The sequence below is a fragment of the Accipiter gentilis genome, chromosome 24 (assembly GCF_929443795.1).
Source record: "Accipiter gentilis chromosome 24, bAccGen1.1, whole genome shotgun sequence".
Lineage (NCBI taxonomy): Eukaryota > Metazoa > Chordata > Aves > Accipitriformes > Accipitridae > Astur > Astur gentilis.
The window spans coordinates 7,942,608-7,957,399 of NC_064903.1; the positions used below are offsets into that span (position 1 = coordinate 7,942,608).

At 47.2% G+C, this 14,792-nt stretch overlaps 3 protein-coding genes and 1 non-coding gene across 4 annotated transcripts; 3 read left to right on the top strand and 1 right to left on the bottom strand.

Moving 5' to 3' along the window:
* Positions 1 to 1,990: 1,990 nt before the first annotated feature.
* On the bottom strand, positions 1,991 to 3,092 carry NDUFA1 (NADH:ubiquinone oxidoreductase subunit A1). The gene is made up of 3 exons (XM_049827841.1): positions 2,754 to 3,092; positions 2,387 to 2,476; positions 1,991 to 2,087 (listed from the first exon to the last, which is right to left on the bottom strand). Exons 1-3 carry the CDS (start codon positions 2,853 to 2,855, stop codon positions 2,067 to 2,069), a joined length of 213 nt encoding a protein of 70 aa, XP_049683798.1. The 5' UTR covers positions 2,856 to 3,092; the 3' UTR covers positions 1,991 to 2,066.
* Positions 3,093 to 3,253: 161 nt separating this feature from the next.
* On the top strand, positions 3,254 to 11,321 carry UPF3B (UPF3B regulator of nonsense mediated mRNA decay). The gene is made up of 10 exons (XM_049827782.1): positions 3,254 to 3,470; positions 3,679 to 3,785; positions 3,924 to 4,030; positions 5,546 to 5,644; positions 5,990 to 6,100; positions 6,811 to 6,854; positions 7,522 to 7,710; positions 8,206 to 8,357; positions 9,067 to 9,379; positions 10,248 to 11,321. Exons 1-10 carry the CDS (start codon positions 3,285 to 3,287, stop codon positions 10,392 to 10,394), a joined length of 1,455 nt encoding a protein of 484 aa, XP_049683739.1. The 5' UTR covers positions 3,254 to 3,284; the 3' UTR covers positions 10,395 to 11,321.
* Positions 11,322 to 11,376: 55 nt separating this feature from the next.
* RPL39 (ribosomal protein L39) lies at positions 11,377 to 14,043 on the top strand. Its single transcript, XM_049827783.1, has 3 exons — positions 11,377 to 11,500; positions 11,863 to 11,966; positions 13,705 to 14,043. The coding sequence occupies exons 1-3, from the start codon at positions 11,498 to 11,500 to the stop codon at positions 13,751 to 13,753; spliced, it is 156 nt and encodes a 51-aa protein (XP_049683740.1). The 5' UTR covers positions 11,377 to 11,497; the 3' UTR covers positions 13,754 to 14,043.
* LOC126050426 (small nucleolar RNA SNORA69) lies at positions 13,101 to 13,233 on the top strand. Its single transcript, XR_007509550.1, has one exon. It is a non-coding gene; the product is annotated as a small nucleolar RNA SNORA69 (small nucleolar RNA).
* Positions 14,044 to 14,792: the final 749 nt, after the last annotated feature.

Here is a 14,792-nt window from a genome sequence, read left to right on the forward strand (position 1 = left end):
CATTGATTCACAAGCTCTTTTCAGCCCTTCAGAAAACTGAGACCTTGACAAGCTTGTCAGGAGCCAAGGCCGACCACATCTAGAAAGCACGAGCAGCTGGACGGCTTAATTTAACCACATCGTCTCAGAACCTGGACACAGAGTGAGTGCCACGGAGAAGTGTCAGAGTGACACAGGCTGTAAGTTATGGCTCAGGACTACTGATAGACTATCAGAAACACTTCTTCCCAACCCAACTAATCAGCAGAGGAATTCAGATGCAAATTTCTGTGTCAACTTGCTGTTATTCATGCTGATGTAAACCCAGAAGAATTCTATTTATGTCAGTGTATTTTCTTTCTCTGCAATATTACTACTTTTTCAATATGTCTACAAGCAAATAGAGAGAATTATATTAGAGACACTTGCACAGAGCAGAGAAACAGACTTGGTTACAGTCAGCAGGAAACAACTTCTGGTGCTGCTGGGCATCCTCAGCTCTCACTGGCTGCGGAACAGTAAAAGGATATTTTGCTGCTGGCCTGGCTGCTCTTTCAGTAGTCTCCGTCCAGCTGAATAAGCATAACTACCCAGTCACGGGGCTGGAAATCTTTCAGAAATTTCTCTGATTTATGTGACTCTGCACCTTGTTCACTCTACGTGGTTATTTGTGGTTGTTCCACACCTCATGCTTCACAGTCAATCATTGTTAATGGTAGTGACACAAGATCTGCATTTTACTCTCCCTTTTGCCATACTTTAACAAGCAGACAAGTAAGAGTCATTGTTTATAGCGGATTGAGGATGTAGGAGAAGCAGGTTTTGGCTGTATTGTAAGTTGAAACTGCTGAGTATTAATGTGCCAGGAGGGAAGAATTGCAAGCTGCAGGAGGTGACACTGGCTATTCCTGCAGACTGCCGCACAAGTCAGCAGGGTTACTACAGGGAACTGCAGGTCCGCAGCAGTGGGTGCAAAAACAGGATCAGTCCTGCTGTCTTTCTGCATTTTGCAAGTACTTATTACAGATGCATCGATAATGGTAGTTTTGCGGTAGTCCTCTTGGCATTCCTTTTCTTTCTCTTGCAGACACCTGCCTAGTGTGTATCAGAGTGCATAAAGTGAGGAAACCATTCTGTCCAAAGCTTATATGCAACTTATGGGGTTTGCGTGGCGAGGTTTTGGTAGCAGGGCAGATGCTACAGGGGTGGCTTCTGTGAGAAGCTGCTAGAACCTTCCCCCATGTCCGACAGAGCCGATGCCAGCCAGCTCCAAGACGGACCTGCTGCTGGCCTAGCCCAAGCCCATCAGTGACAGTGGTAGCGCCTCTGGGATAACGTATTTAACAAGGGGAAAAAACCCCAGCACTGGAACAGCAGTGGAGAGAGGAGTGAGAATATGTGAGAGAAACAACCCTGCAGCCCCCAAGCTCAGTGACGAAGGAGGGGGAGGAGATGCTCCAGGCACCAGAGCAGAGATTCCCCTGCAGCCCATGGGGAAGACCATGGTGAGGCAGGCTGTCCCCCTGCAGGCCACAGTGGAGCAGATCTCCACCTGCAGCCCAGGGAGGACCCCATGCCCAGGGGGATGCCCGAAGGAGGCTGTGACCCCATGGGAAGCCCATGCTGGAGCAGGCTCCTGGCAAGACCTGCGGATCTATGGAGAGAGGAGCCCACGCTGGAGCAGGTTTGCTGGCAGGACTTGTGACCCCGTGGGGCACCCACGCTGGAGCCATCTGTGCCTGAAGGACTGCAGCCTGTGGAAGGGACCCACGCTGCAGCAGCACTTGAAGAATAGCAGCCTGTGGGAAGGACCCACGTTTTCCCGAGTTGAGTCAGTTTTGCCTGTGATGGTAATTGGCGAGTGATCTCTCCCTGTCCTTATCCTGACCCACAAGCCTTTTGTTATATTTTCTCTCCCCTGTCCAGCTGAGGAGGGGAGTGATAGAGTGGCTTTGGCGGGCACCTGGTGTCCAGCCAGTGTCAACCCACCACAGCAACACAGATAAAAGGGTTGAATACATGTATATCTTTATTAAAGAGTTAAATCATTTTATATAGATATGTGGATTCTTCAAAGTGCCACCACCTTAGTCTATGTTCTCCAGACCCTGAAAAAGAAAAAGTTACAGCTGTATCTGCATCACTCTTGACTCTAACTGGCATAGCTGAAAATGCAGGTTCTCAAACTCTGCTTAAGTACCTGACTCCTAATTAAAAAAAATAAAATTAGAATGCGCATCCCCACAGGCAGGCCAGCTGCAACTACAGAGGGAGCTCCACCAGCCCCAAGAGTGACCAGTGCCCGCCTCAGAGGCCGTGGGAGCCCCCAGCCGGGGGGATGTGGGGAGCAGTGCGTGGCTCCCGCTTCCCTCCCAGCGGTACCAGCCCGAAGCCCCCCGGCACCTGCCTTGGAGACGTAGTACTTGTTGACGCCCGACACCCGCCTGTCTCTTTCCATCAGGGTCCACTGGTAGGGATAGCGGGCGATCCTCTTCTCCTGTGGGCACCCACACCGCTGCCTGTTATGGCCCACGGGGAAGGGGGGTCCCGGGAGGGAAGGGGGCCCTGGGGGAAGGGAAGTGACCCAGCGAGGGAGGGGATCCCAGTGGGAAGGGATCTAGGGGGAAGGGGGAGCCCGGGAGGGAGGGGATCCCAGTGGGAAGGGATCTAGGGGGAAGGGGGGCCCCGGGATCCCGGCCCGCGGGCAAGGCCGCCGGTAAGGGGGGGACTGGGAGGGGGCGAGGGCGGCCCGGTCGGCGCCGCCCCGCGCTGACCTTGCCGCCGTTGCACCAGCGGTGCATGTAGAAGGTGGAGAGGCCGGGGATGCTGAGGCAGACGCCCATGACGGCCATGCCGGGCAGGATCTCGTACCACATCCCGCCGGTACCGCGCCGACCCTCACGGCCTGCCCCGGCCTCGCTGCGGACACTCCCGGCCTGCCCCGCGCTCCTTCCCGGCCTGCCCCGCGCCGCCGTCACTACCGAGGCAGGCCCGGAACTGGGGAGCTGGGGGGGGCGCCTCGGTAGCGCCGCGGCGGAAAATGAGGCCGCGGCCGGGCGCGGAGGCTGACGCCGCCGGGAGCCGCTGTCCCCCGCCGGGAGCCGTAGTCCGGCGGTTGCCCCGGTGCACGCCGGGAGCCCTAGTCCGGCGGTTGCCCCGGTGCACGCCGGGAGCCGTAGTCCGGGCGAAGGGGAAGGCCCCGGCCGAGGGCGCGGGCTCGTGGCCCTTTAAGGCGCAGTCGCGCGAGAGGCGCGGCGGGCCAATGGGCGCGCGGGGGCGCGCGCGGCGCTGTCCCGCGGCCCGGGATGAAGGAGGACAAGGAAAACGCCAGGCCCAAGGAACGGCGCGGGCCCGCCGCCGGCCCGGCGGCCCTGCTGGGGACGGGGAGCGGGACCGCCACCGGGACCGCCACCGGGACGGACGGTAGGGCCGGGGGTGCCGAGCCTGACCGCCTGGAGCGGCCCAAGGACAAGAAGGAGACGCTCAGCAAGGTGGGGCCTGCGCGCTGCTGGGCGCGGGGGGTAACGGGCCTCGGGCGGCGGGCCGCGGAGGGGAGACCGCGGAGGGGAGACCGCGGAGGGGAGACTGGGGGCCGCCGCGGGGTGGGGAGGGAGGGAGGGAGGGAGGGAGGGAAGGGATCCCAGTGGGGAGGGGGCGCCGGCCCTAACGGCCGCCGCCGTCGTCGTCGTCGTGCCGCAGGTGGTGATCCGCCGGCTGCCGCCCAGCCTGACGAAGGAGCAGCTGGAGGAGCACCTCCAGCCCCTGCCCGAGCACGACTACTTCGAGTTCTTCGCCAACGACTCCAGGTACGGCCGCCGGACACCCCCCACCCCCCCCCCCAGGCACCGCCCCGGCTGGCTCCCGAGAGCCGCCGGTGTCACCCACCGGGCCCCCAGAGCCGCCACCGAAGTCATCCTTGGTCTCTGGGTCTTGTCTTTCTGCAGCTTGTACCCTCACATGTTCTCAAGAGCCTACATCAACTTTAAAAACCAGGAAGACATAGTCCTCTTCAGGGATCGCTTTGACGGCTATGTTTTTGTCGATCACAAAGGCAAGTGAATGGTGCTCGGCTCTGCGTTTGTATCTTGCCCGGTGTGCGTGCAGTGGGCTGGTTGAATTTGAGAGGGATGGGTGTCAGCAGCCTACCGTGCCCCTTCAGGTTTGTTCAGGTTTAGTGCCTTAAATGAATGTCACGCAGCATTTCACAGAACAAAGAAAGTGTCTTGCGCTTTGTGGAAACTAATCTAAATTGGTTTTGTATATTACGCATAAAACCCAGTTAAGTGTACGTCAAGGTAGTAGCAGGATCAGTATAAAACCAGTTGCCACGTTACTGAGGTTAGTACTTGCATTGTCATACCTGAGTATAAAGTCTGAAAAGCGAAAGTGGGTAGGTGGTGTCGCTGTCCAAACTAAACGAAGCTGAGGTCAACGATGCTGCCCTCTGCTACTGCCCTCACCTGTTCTGTATGCTTCTAACAGCAGGACTTTATTTTTTGGTCAGTTTTCAATTCAGTTTATTACTTGTTCCAATGTACAACTGAGTGAGTCATCTTGATTTGGTAAAAGGAGCAGCTTGTTCTTTGCAGTCTGAGATGTGAAAGTGACTGCTCTCTGGAGACATTAATCTGTAGGAAACAAATATTTTGTTTAATTCATTGGTTGAACATCCAAGTATTTAGTCGCCGCTTATCTTTTTTCTAAATACATGTTAGGTATTCGGTACATCTCAAGTTTTTAAATTTTGCATTTCAAACCTGCTTACATTGGGTGACACTGGAAGTTGTTAGTCTCTCATTGATAGACCTGAAATTTACATATTTAGCAAAAGCTTTAACAAGAATCTTCTTGTTGACTTCAGTAGGCTAAGGATTTCACCTTGAACTTTGTTTCAAGTACATGTTTTACACTTCATCCAGCCAGGTGTTTTATGTGACGCACAGCTCTGTCCACAAGATTCTTCCTTATTTAGGAGGGTTGCATGATGAGGCTCTGAAACACCTAGATCTTTTAAGTAAGCTAGCTTGCACTGTAACAGCATGCTGTATTTGCCATACCCAACAGCAATATTGGATTTATGCAGCCATAAATGTAGCATTCTTATCAGAAGATAAAACTTTAAAGCTTGCTTGTAATGTGTTGCATTCTGTTGTATTTTGCCATAAATTGAGACTTGCCTCGGTTGCATTAGCTTAAAATATTCCCTTCTACTTGCACAGTGAATGCACAGTCTGTAGGATGAGGATATTACATGGTGCAGTGTAGTTGAGGTGGCTGAACTGACAGTTAAGGGCAGTCTTAAAGCTAGCATTTCCTTCTTGTGAGTCTGTGAATTTGCTGTTTTGTTAACATAGTGAGAGTGTTTAGTTCATGAATTCTGCTGTCTCTAAAATTTTTTTTTAATTAAATGGCTTTCAAAATACAAGAGGCTTTTTTTAATGCTGTCTCTTCTAGTATTGCATATTTCTTCTGAGGCTTATTTTCCTGCTTTAGACACGGTCAATATACTCTATTTTATATCTGTTTCATCTCTATTTTAATGTATCTTTCCATCTCCTCTTAACAGGTCAGGAATATGCTGCCATAGTTGAGTTTGCACCTTTCCAAAAAGCTGCAAAAAAGAAGAGTAAGAAAAAGGATGCCAAAACTGGAACTATCGAAGATGGTATAGCAGCTAGCTAGTTTGTTTTGCATGTGTAGACTTGAAAGTCCTAGCAATAATTTGAATGTAATATTTTTGCTGTGACGCTGTAGCTTATCAGTAGAATGTTTGCTTAATTATATGGGAAGCTTGTTAGCACTGCTTTGTCAGCTGCAAATCTACTAAATATGATTGTCCTGAACAAACATAATGCAGCAGCTCATTTGAGAGCTGCCAGCTTATGAAAAGGTGACATATAAACAATACAACTTATGCAAATCTAACCCAGAATTCCAGCAGTGCGCAATGCAGATTCTTTTCATGCTACAGTGTATTTTTTTTTTTCTTCCCCTTTCCCCTCGCCTGTAGATCCAGAGTACAAGAAGTTTTTGGAAAGTTACAGTGCAGATGATGAAAAATTAACCTCCACTCCTGAAACTTTGCTGGAGGAAATAGAGGCAAGAAACAAAGAGCTAATAGGTATGGAAATCTATGTACTATAGTTACCTTTTCCTAGAGCACAAAGAAATGTATGTGGTGTAATTTGAAGCTGTGATTTCTCAGCCTTGAGGAGACTGAATTCTTTTGTGTGCTTGCTTGGTGTTTGTTAAGCCTTTAGGCTAATATTATTCAGTGTATTTTATTTTGCTCCCATGCTCTAAATTCTTCTCTAGGTTTAAGTTTCATGTGATAACCTTCCTTCCTGTTTTAAGCTGCTCGTCAGATGTTTGTTAGCCAGACTAGGCTGTGGAGTGGCTGCCTTTCAGCGAGACGCAGTGATGTTTAATGCTAAATGCTGTGACCAGTGACGTTCCATGCAGGCACGAGTTAAGAGATAGTGTGGTCGGGTAAAATACCACAAAAATGACCAGAATGCTCCTTTTAAGTGTGTTACAGGTATCTCTTTCAAAGCAAGAGAATCTGGGAAAAGCCTAATGCAGACCGAATATCTCTTTATAGAGACAGGTGTACTGGATTATCGTATTAGTGTCCTAAAGAAGTTTATAGAATCCCAATAGTTGCCACTGTTCAGGGATAGGATTGGAATACTTGTTTCACTGCTGTATTGCTGTATGCGAGAGGAGATAGCCTGGATCATTCGTAAGGCTCCTTCATTTCATAGAGGGTCTTGTAGGTATTGCAGTATTGGATAAGGCAAATTGTTTACATTTGTTTTATATATTCTCTAGCTAAAAAGACTACTCCTTTATTGAACTTCTTGAAAAATAAACAGGTAAGACTTATCTCCAGAATCTTCTTGTTGCTTGCATGTACAATTTGCTCGTTTAAAGCACGGGTGTGTATTTTGCTACACATATACTGATGTGTTTCTGCCCTCCTGAAGAAGCAGCTTCTGACCCAACTTACTTGCTAACATCTGGTTCACATATTTTAAGCTACTAGAATGCTGGCCTTTGTAGGAATGTTGGCGCTTTGTGTGCATTCTGGTCACAGCTAAAAGTCTCTTGTGGCACTGCCAAACCAGATTCCATTTTAATGCTTTCATTTTTAATGCAGTTATGGCTGAGGTCCTTGTAGATGATTTTTTTCCTAGCACACAATCTCATTTTAACTTTTAGTGATGGAGAAAATCACAGATGGGGCAAATTTAATTGAAATTAGAGAGATAAAGGCTGAGGCTAGTGTTGTGTTTGGTTTTCTTAAGACAGTACAAATCAAGGCTTATGAGCGAGATTTCAGAAAAAGAAATGCTGCTGTAACATGTTCAGGTTCACAACAGAACAATAGAGACGACAGGACTTTTATAATAGGGGTGGTTTTGTGGTGAGTTATTTGGTGATGAAATACTTTGTCACTTTGTGGCAGGGTATCGTGTTAGGCTTAAGGGGATGTTTTCTAGTGTAGAAATACACTGTTTCTCTTTGCTTTTACACACACAGAGACTGAGAGAAGAAAAAAGAGAGGAGAGGAGGAGGAGAGAATTGGAAAGAAAAAGACAAAGAGAAGAAGAAAGAAGAAAATGGAAAGAGGAGGAGAGAAGGAAGAGAAAAGAAGCAGAAAAACTGAAGAAGGTAGACAGATGCCCAGAAAAAGAAAGAGACAGATCAAAAGAAGAACCAAAGATTAAGGTCTAGAACAGTTCTTTATTATAAACTGTTACACTCCCTTTCCCCTATTATTTGTATATCAGTCTCTCAAAATGTGCTTTGAGTATTGTGTGAAGAATCACATGAGTTTGGTGTTAGTAAATTACCACTCTTTTGTAATATTCAATATTAGGCATTGTAAAGGTTTACATGCTGTAATGCTTCATAGTAATATTTAAAGCTTTTGTCATGTGACTGTTGTACATGTTGTGCTACACAGAATTGTGAATTCACTATGGAATGGAGACTATTTTTAAGCTTTCTAAAATGTCCTGTTTTAGGAGAAAAATCCTAGTCAGCCATATGGCTTATGCTTACTCATACACTCCAGCTTTTAGAAATACTACAATTTGCAGTAATATTACTTTAATGCTTGTTTCTTACTGGACTACAGTTCCTTTGATGCAATTTCGGTGTTGTGCCAGACAATATGTATTAGAGTGAGCTTTTTAGTTGAGACTTCTGTTTTCTTTGTAGCTACTTAAGAAGCCTGAAAAAGATGAAAAAGACTTGGAGAGAAAAGAAAAATCCAAGAAACTGGAAAAAGAGGCTCTGAGGGAGGAAAAAAATGCGAGTAGTGCATCTGCCAAACGATCTGATGGGGAGACAAAAGAAGAGAAGGCAAAAAAGTATTCTAGTACTTGCTATAAATATATATATGTATATATAACTTGTTTCCTGATCGTACCAAGGCTTAGGCTGCTCTGCCATGACCATGCTTTGAAATTTCTTTCAAATTATTTTTCTGATACAAGGCATGGGATGTGTTCTCTGTGGCAACACGCATCCCCGTGAGTACAGAAAGCTGTGTGAATTACCTGGCAAGTCTTCACTAGTGGACAAATTTTAATATTTTTGCAACTCGCTGTAGGAATTCTGCAAAAGAAGCCCAGGTGTAGGTGACTGCAACAGATTGTGAGCACTGTCCTTGCAATGAGAGAATTACAACCATGGCAAGAGGAGAGGTGTACTCCAGTTGACTAGTCCCTTTAAGCCTTGTAAAAGGTCAAAGCGGAAAGCATAATTCTCAACGGCTCTGTGATCTGTTCAAGATTCAGTTCTGCCATGTGAGAAATGAGACGAGACAGAGAAATTCAGGTGTTTTCCAAAGCCAGAGGAGACTCAGCCAGCTATGCAAGTAGAAGGCTAGGAAATGCTAGCAGTCAATGTCATCTCTGGTTATCATGCATGACTCAGGTTATTACAGCTTCCCAAAAGCTCCCTAGAACCTACCAATGTTTCGTCTTCGTATTGCAAATTTACGCCAGTATTACATTGATCTCCCAGCTCTGTTTGATGAATCGTTTGAGCTTAATTTTCAGTTTTGTTTTCATACAGATCAGAAGATGAGTGTGTAAAGGACTACAGGGACCGAGATAGAGATTTTGAAAGAGACAGAGAATATGAGAGAGCACAGAGGGAGAAACTGAGACGCCAAGAAGAGGAGCGTCGGAGGCAGAAAGAGCGCTTTGATAAAGAGAAGGTTTTTAGAAGAAAAGAGGAAGAGGTGAAAAAGGAGAGAGATTTACTCAGAGAAAAGGGAAAGAAAAGTGATCTTACAGACTTTGCCAGCAGCACGGACAAATCTGAGAAAGTAACCAAAGACGATAAAAAAGAGGATACAATTAAGAGGGATCGTATCAGAAACAAGGTGCTGGATTTCTTTAAATTAATCTGTTGATTCATAGGGACCAGTTTGTGGGTTTTAGGATAAAAGCACTTCAAGGAAAGAACCGTGTGGTTTCTCTGTTGAAACGTCTTCCTGTTCTGGTAACAAACTCTGCCATTGTTAGAAAGTTTGCCCGTTTGTCCACTAAACTTTGCTAAACTGTTTGTGATATTTCTTGTCACTGCATAGGAGTTAAGCCAAGATACCATGGGCCAAATTGTAAAGACACTGATCCCTTTTCATTTGCTGACTTATGCCATAGGCTGTATCTTTAAGGTGTCGGTAGAGCATCAGTAATCTACCTGTATCACTGCTGATGCTATACATGCCTGAAAATACGTCTCAAAATGGGAGTGTGATCGAACAGGTTCCTCCAAAACAGGGACAAGAGACTGCTACATGCAGAATATGACAACATCTCCTGTAGACTCAAGAAATGATGTCATGAGTTTAGTTTTATATATTCTGCAAATATCCCTTTGCAGTGTCAGTATGCAAGTTTTCTATGTCACCTAAGGCATTATCGGGTACAAATGAAACTCAAGGTTTTAAAGAAGCTTTGAAGTTGGCCTCTATTCTGAGAGAGGGTCAGCTGTACTCAAGAGGAAACTCTTTACAAATAACTTCAACTATGTGCAGTGTTCTTTGAGGCTTGAACAGGAATGGAGCCTTACAACAGAGACAACCTTGATTTGAGACAGTTGAAGTTACATTGCCACCGTGGTGGAATAATTTAACTTAGAACACCCTGAAAAGTTTGAATTTGAGCCATTTATCATATCACTGATGCCATAATAACCATGATCGCATGGGGCTATGAAAGAGTCTAAATAGTTTTGATTTATTTCAGGATCGTCCAGCAATGCAGCTGTACCAGCCAGGAGCCCGAAGCCGAAGCAGATTGTGTCAGTATGAAGACAGTGCTGCGAAGCCCACAGATCAGGGAGCGGATAAGAAACAAGAGAGTGAGACCAGTAATATGAAGGAAGAGGAGTGACTAGCATGCAAGCCTTATGTGTTCTGACTGTCTGTGCAGCCAAAGAGCATGTACTACGCAATCCAGAAGTGCCTTCGAAGCGAAGAAGGAACAAAGGAAGAAAAGGGGGCATTGTGCTGTTGGATGTTTCTGGTTAAAGAACCTCAGTTGTAGATTCGGAATTTGAAATGTGTTCTCATTGTCTTTTCAGTTATTTGAATTTATTTTCCCAGCATCTAACTACAACAGAGAAGAGAATCTTTGCAAAGTAGAAAGACTTTATGGCCTTAAGTATGATAATGAGTCATGTGGTCAGGAGGAGATGACACCTGGATCTAAAGCCAGAGCTTTACGGCTTTACTGTGTGTTTGATGCACTTAAGCAGAGCGAGCTTGAAGTTGCCCGGAGCCAACACAGGCGTTGCTGTGTTGTGTGGTGCTCCGACCTGAGGCAGCGATAGCTAAATTATCTCAGTCTAGCACTGAGACGGGTACACAGGCTGGGCTTGTTGAGGTACCGGTGAACAGGAGCCCTCTGGCATGTAAAGAGGAGAACATCTGGCATTGCAGTAATAATGTTAGGGAGGGAGAGACCTTCCTCCTTAGCGGTTCTCTGGATAAAGTAACTAAGTTGGAGTGTATGAATAAGCTGGCTTAATATTGGAATACTTCTTGACAAATTCTCGTGTAAAGTCTACCTACGTTGAAACGCTTACTCGTAATCAAATGTAGCTGGTTTGAGCATCCTGTTCTTTTCCAGCATTCTCCCTTCTCGAGCGCCTGAAACGTTTCCCAACTCCTGCCCTCTCTGCACCGCTTCATCTTCCATCATAACTTGAAGTATTGTTTTACAGCCCAGAAAGAGACTTCACCAGTAGCAGCTCCTCCTCAGCTAGCGAATTTTAGCCATAGCGATTTTGTACTAAAACCAATAAACTCGCAGAAACTCGTGCCGCCGCCGTCCCTCACTCGGCTCCGTCTGCGCCGGGGCGGGCCCGCCGGGCCGCTAGGGGGCGCTGTGCCCGCAGAGCCCGCGCCGCCGCCGCCGCCTCTCTGGCCGCCTTTCCCCGCCCCTTCCGTCTCTTCCGCCGCCGCCATCGCCGAGACGCCGGGCAGCTCCGCGCCATGGTGAGACCATCGGCCGCCATCCGCCGCCGCGCCGCGTTTTCCCGAGCTCTCTCTCGCCGCCGCCGGCTGGCTTGGGCTTCCCGGCAGGCAGGCCGCGCGGGGTGGCGGGGCGGAGCGGCCGCGGCGGAGCGGGAGGGCCCCGGGTGTAACCTTCCCCTTCCCGTCCCCGCCTCGCCGAGGCCTGGCGGCCCACCGGCCGCCTCACCGCGCGGGGCGCCGGTGCTTTTGCTCGGTGGGGCTTCCCGCCCGCGCTGGCGTGGCTGAGCTCCCGCGGTGGGGCCGGCCCGGGCCGGCGGAGCTGCCTTCCGCCGGCTGCGAGGCGGGGGCTGCCGTGCGGGAGTAACGGCTGCTCTCTCTTCCAGTCGTCTCACAAGACGTTCAAGATCAAACGCTTCCTCGCGAAGAAGCAGAAGCAGAACCGGCCTATCCCGCAGTGGATTCGCATGAAAACGGGCAACAAGATCAGGTAATGAGATCAGCGGTTGTCTTGTGAGGAGCCGCAGGCGACAGCCGCACGAGTGTCAATCAGGCTGCCTGTGCCGTGGGGACTGAAGGCAGAAGCTGATTGTCTAAAAGCGTTCGTGCAAGCAAAAGCGCGATTTTGTGGCCGTGAATGCCGTACAAGCATGCTAGTGCAGATACGTAACTCCACCCGATGCTGTCGGCCCGTTGTGTTTTCTTGAGGCGGTGTGGGGCTTCCGTGCCATTTCCTTCCGCTGCAGTTCAGTTCGTTCCAGTGCTCTGCAAGCATCCACAGGTGTTGGGTCACGGCACGTGTAAAGTGAAAGCGTGAACCGTATGTGTGGATAATTTATTCCAGAATTTGTACCCTGGTAGCCTCTGTGCTTCTGCTGTTCCCCTTCCCACCACCTTTCCCCTATCTCATAGCTGTCCCTCTGGGTTCCTGCGTTTTCAAGGAACAATATCTTACTGAGCGTGGGTGTTCCAAGATACAGATTGTACGTAAGGGAGCTAAGGCCTTGTTGGGTGTCTGGGAGATAAAATTGATAGTATAAGGCCCTTGGCACACAACTGCAGAATTAATTTGCAATAGTTCCTTTTTGTTTGCCTATAGTGTTTATTTTCAAGCATTGTAGTTAGGAAATTGCAATGAGAGAGTACTGCAGAATACTAGGTAAATGTGGGGCATGCAGAAGGTGGTGCGTATCTGAACCCTCTGGGTTAAAAGCTTCAGCCAGAATAGTTCGGTCACTCACGTTGTGCAGCTGCCTTTTTATCTCATATACTCCCTTGTCTAGACTTTTTAAGGGAACAGGATTTTTTCTCCCCGATCATTTTTTGTCCTAAGTAGTGAGGAGAGTGACGGTAGCAGTGGCTGGCTCAGGCATTGAAACGGCATGGAACTGCCAGGTTCTGTTCCTGTTACTTTTCCTAACTTGTTTATTTCTAGGAAAAATCAGTGTTGTGTGCCCCAGACTGTATCCTTGTCTTCCGGATACCAACTCAGAATGGGGTTCTGTTTTAGCTAAATTGCAGTACTTTGGAATACTTTGTCATGGGGCAAGGGCAAAATCTTGAATTTTTGTCTTGTGACACTTCATTACCTCCCCAGTCATCAGTTTTATCCAAACTGTTTGCTAAAGCAGGCTGCAATTACAGTGCTTCATTCCGTGGGAGTACTGCCATTTTCCTGCTGAGAGTAACTCTGTTAAACACTGTCTCCAGTTTCACCTACATGGTGGTGAAACTGTTTGTTCTTAGCATGTACAAGTATGTACTCGTAAATGAATATACTTTCCCGGAAGAGGGCCTTTTCCATACACTGCTGGGCTGTCCTATTTTGAACAAAAATGATACTTTTTGTGTTAGACTATGAACTACGTTCAAGGGATAGTTTTCATTATCATTGGACAGTCAGTACAAGATCACTGGTCTTGTCTCCAAAAAAAGAAGTAGGATATTCACACGCCACTGCTGATGTATCTCTGCGGGCATCTTTATCTCTTTGAGGTTTAGTTTCTGTTGCAGTAAGGTGCTAGTTGGTTAGTGAATGAAGAAAGTAAACAGGTGGAAATTTTAAAAAAATAAGTACACAGCTGATTATTGTTGGCAGCTTGCCACTATAGCACATAAGAAAGATTTCCATCCTTTACTGTTGAGCTAATTCAAAGGGTTTCAGTCTGCCTGGATCCTCAAACGTGTGTGTGTGTGCACTTTGCTAATTTACACTGCTTCTGTCTTAGGTACAACTCCAAAAGGAGACACTGGAGAAGGACCAAACTGGGCTTGTAAGAGAGACTGTCTCCTGGGAACTCTAATAAACACGTGTCTCTCTGCGTCAGATTGATACACCCGTATGCTGTTCGGCGACCCCCAAGCAATTCCTTCTGTAGTGTTGGACTGCAATCCCCAGTGTTTGGTTTTTTTATGAGCTAGTCTGGGTTATTGATGTTAACTGGGAAAATCTTGAAGTAATTTGTATCTGAAACATGAAGACTGTGTTCTATTAGTGTTCTTCCTTTCAGGCATCATCATGAGTATTGACAGTGTACAGGCTTACTAATAAATACGGACCTGAATGACATGGTTGAAATTATTTCTCAATATATATATGGTGGGATAGTAACTAACATTACTGTGAATATAATGTCACTTAGCGTGAGAAACCTTGTCAGCTCTTTTCAGATAGAGTAGGTTGTGTCTTCCTTTTCACTTACTGTAAACGTACCACTTTGTAAACATTTGAGAGCCAGACGTACCAATTTTTTAAAGAAGATGGGTAGAAATCAGAACTGATTTTGGAGGAGTTGATTTGAAGAAAATCTTTTATTAGACAAACTGAGATAGTTTTTTGTTTGTTTTTTTAAAAAAAGTATTTTAGAGGCAGTTTTGAAAAAGGCAGACTTCACTTCATGATCCATAGACCACTGTGGCTACAGTAACTCTGTTTGGAGTGTCAGCCTCTTATTACTTAACCCCAGGGAAGACTCTGGATTACGTTTCTGGTAGATTTATGAAATGCTACTAAGAAAAGTAAATAGTGTTGTCAGAACTTGCTAAAGATGTCTCTGTATAGTTGCTGGGTGCATTTTATGGGGCCGGAAAGCGAAGCATACTGAAAATGCTCATCTGGGGTAAGGTGACTTCCTGTTCCAGGTGCGCTGTGGTAGGTGAGGGGGATCTGAACTAACAAAACCTTTTGCTAAACCAAGTCACTCTCCAGTTACATCCCTCTCTTGCATTACGCTTACACGTTGGATGCATGTATGTTCCCTATGGGTGGCTTCTGTCGACTCCGCCATTAGCTCCTGCATGGCCCTTTTGAACATCC

What these genes read in the sequence shown, in the direction of transcription:
- NDUFA1 (XM_049827841.1), bottom strand. Translation starts at nt 2,855, where the DNA reads ATGTGGTACGAGATCCTGCCCGGCATGGCCGTCATGGGCGTCTGCCTC. An exon ending in GCTGGTGCAACGGCGGCAAG is followed by an intron (nt 2,477 to 2,753) that starts GTCAGCGCGGGG and finishes GGGTGCCCACAG; the next exon opens with GAGAAGAGGATCGCCCGCTA. An exon ending in ACAAGTACTACGTCTCCAAG is followed by an intron (nt 2,088 to 2,386) that starts GCAGGTGCCGGG and finishes TTTCTTTTTCAG; the next exon opens with GGTCTGGAGAACATAGACTA.
- UPF3B (XM_049827782.1), top strand. Translation starts at nt 3,285, where the DNA reads ATGAAGGAGGACAAGGAAAACGCCAGGCCCAAGGAACGGCGCGGGCCC. An exon ending in AACTGGAACTATCGAAGATG is followed by an intron (nt 5,645 to 5,989) that starts GTATAGCAGCTA and finishes CCTCGCCTGTAG; the next exon opens with ATCCAGAGTACAAGAAGTTT. An exon ending in ACTTCTTGAAAAATAAACAG is followed by an intron (nt 6,855 to 7,521) that starts GTAAGACTTATC and finishes TTACACACACAG; the next exon opens with AGACTGAGAGAAGAAAAAAG.
- RPL39 (XM_049827783.1), top strand. An exon ending in AAAACGGGCAACAAGATCAG is followed by an intron (nt 11,967 to 13,704) that starts GTAATGAGATCA and finishes CTTCTGTCTTAG; the next exon opens with GTACAACTCCAAAAGGAGAC.